This window comes from Egretta garzetta, unplaced genomic scaffold (assembly GCF_000687185.1).
Source record: "Egretta garzetta isolate BGI_Z169 unplaced genomic scaffold, ASM68718v1 scaffold220, whole genome shotgun sequence".
Lineage (NCBI taxonomy): Eukaryota > Metazoa > Chordata > Aves > Pelecaniformes > Ardeidae > Egretta > Egretta garzetta.
Window position 1 is genome coordinate 3,245,100 of NW_009258414.1, and position 1,924 is coordinate 3,247,023.

Sequence of the window (1,924 nt, forward strand, 5' to 3'; positions counted from 1 at the left end):
AATTATTTGCTGTTTCTAGATTAAAGCAAGAGTTTGTTAAAAAAAAAAAAAAAAAGCTGAGAAAAATCTCAGTGCATCTAAAAATAAATGCCATAATACCAGAGAAAAAAAGGCATAGATACTAGAAAGTTAATGTGTATCACTTTTAATGGTACCACGATTGTTAATGAGCCGTAATGTCTGGATAATCTAAATTGTGTTAGTATCGATATAACATGATTAATAATTAATTAGACTAAAAATAACTTTTTGGCTTTGCACAAGGCATGTGTTTCTTTGGCCCACAAACTACTACACAAGTTGTAATGCAATAATTGGTGCAGAATTCATTAAAACAGACTGCCAAATTTCAAGTGTAACACTGTCTTGTAGATATTTGAAACGAACATTAAAATTGGTAAGAATGAACTATGAACAGAGGTGTCTGTGTGTGAAAAAAAGAATAAGAAACCATAAGACAACACAGGTTACAAGAATGACTTGTACTGATAGCAAAGGACATAATGAACAGCAATCCAACTGCTAAATGCAATGTACCGTGCTCACATTAAGATGAGAAGGCCAGGATATAGCACAGACAGCTTGCCAGCAGAAGACCAGCATCCTGAAAGCAGGATGATGGCAACCAGGTTATAGCCCATCACATGCTATTCCTCCTCTTATTATCCAGATAAGAAGTGAGACCATAGACATTCAGATATCCACAATGAGGGAAATAGGCAACAGGCAGACCTTGCCTAGCATTGAAGGACTAGGAAATAAGCCAGGTTAAGGCAAAAACATCAAACCATAGTATCTGTTGGTTCCTAAAGGTTATAAAAGACCTGTCTAATACCCAAGTCGTTGTCATTAATCAAAAGAAACCCAAGAGGTATTGTGAGGGGTCAACAAGCAGCATTTCTTGTTCTGTCTGCTTCAGTAGTGATCTGGGACAGATCACTTGGAGATACAGTCTTGGTGCTCATGAGCAAAATTCACAAGGAAACGAATGCAAGTAAAATCAGCTTTGCTGAAATTAAGTATCACCTTCCGCTTTCACAAGGTCTTGCTTTTTTTTTGTATTTACCTACGGAACTGTATAAAACTAGTGTAATATTAATTTTAGAAATGGCTACAGTCTGATACCCAGAGTACAAAAAAAAAAATGTTATCACTTGCATGCACATGCTGAAAGGTATGGATATTGTGCACGCACAGCTATCATGATTCCCACCTTTGCAATTCAAGTATAAAAGCCTTCCAAAACAAACACTTCCGCAAAACATACAGAAGTAGTGATGTTAAAGCATAAACAATTACTGGGAGAAAAAAAACCTCAGGCTGGATTCAAATTTTTCATAGCCTAAGGAAATTTTTTCTTCAATAAAGCAAATATCTGTGACAGATGTTGAATTTACTGCTATTTGAAAAAGTGTTATCTCCATTAACTATCCTTAGTGGTTTATGCTGGCTGAAAATAAAATCTTAAAAAAAAAAAAAAAAAAATCAATACAACATATATTTCAAACTCCATAGAGACAATGCACTCCTGGGCAATTTCTTTTCAATTCTTTAAAAAAAAAAAAAAAGTATTTACATATTCAGCTGTGGAATTTACCATGTTTTAGTTTTATTACCTGGGTTCGTAGCTGTTTGATTTCTGATTCGAGTTCTTTGATTTTTTCTTCTCGTTTCTGAAGGTCCGCTTGTGCCTCTTGTCGAGCTGTGAACTCTTCATCAAACTGTAATGATTAACCAACACAGAAGCGTTTGTCCATTTGTCCACATTAGATATTATACTTTCACGAATTCTTTGAACAATATAACAACTAGAGGAATAAATGCACTTTTAAGTTGTAAAAAACCCTATTTTTCCAGGATGTGTTCTTCTAGTACCACGTAATTTCTTTCATCAATAAGTCATGACACAGAACCACTCAGATCC

At 34.8% G+C, this 1,924-nt stretch overlaps 1 protein-coding gene across 3 annotated transcripts in view; it reads right to left on the reverse strand.

Moving 5' to 3' along the window:
• The window catches only part of DIAPH2 (diaphanous related formin 2), a 226,087-nt gene that overhangs the window by 199,279 nt on the left and 24,884 nt on the right, over positions 1-1,924 (reverse strand). For all 3 annotated transcript variants that reach the window (XM_035898413.1, XM_035898420.1, XM_035898426.1), the window contains exon 14: positions 1,617-1,721. In XM_035898413.1, coding sequence (XP_035754306.1) covers positions 1,617-1,721 — 105 coding nt within the window. The remainder of the gene's footprint in view (positions 1-1,616; positions 1,722-1,924) is intronic.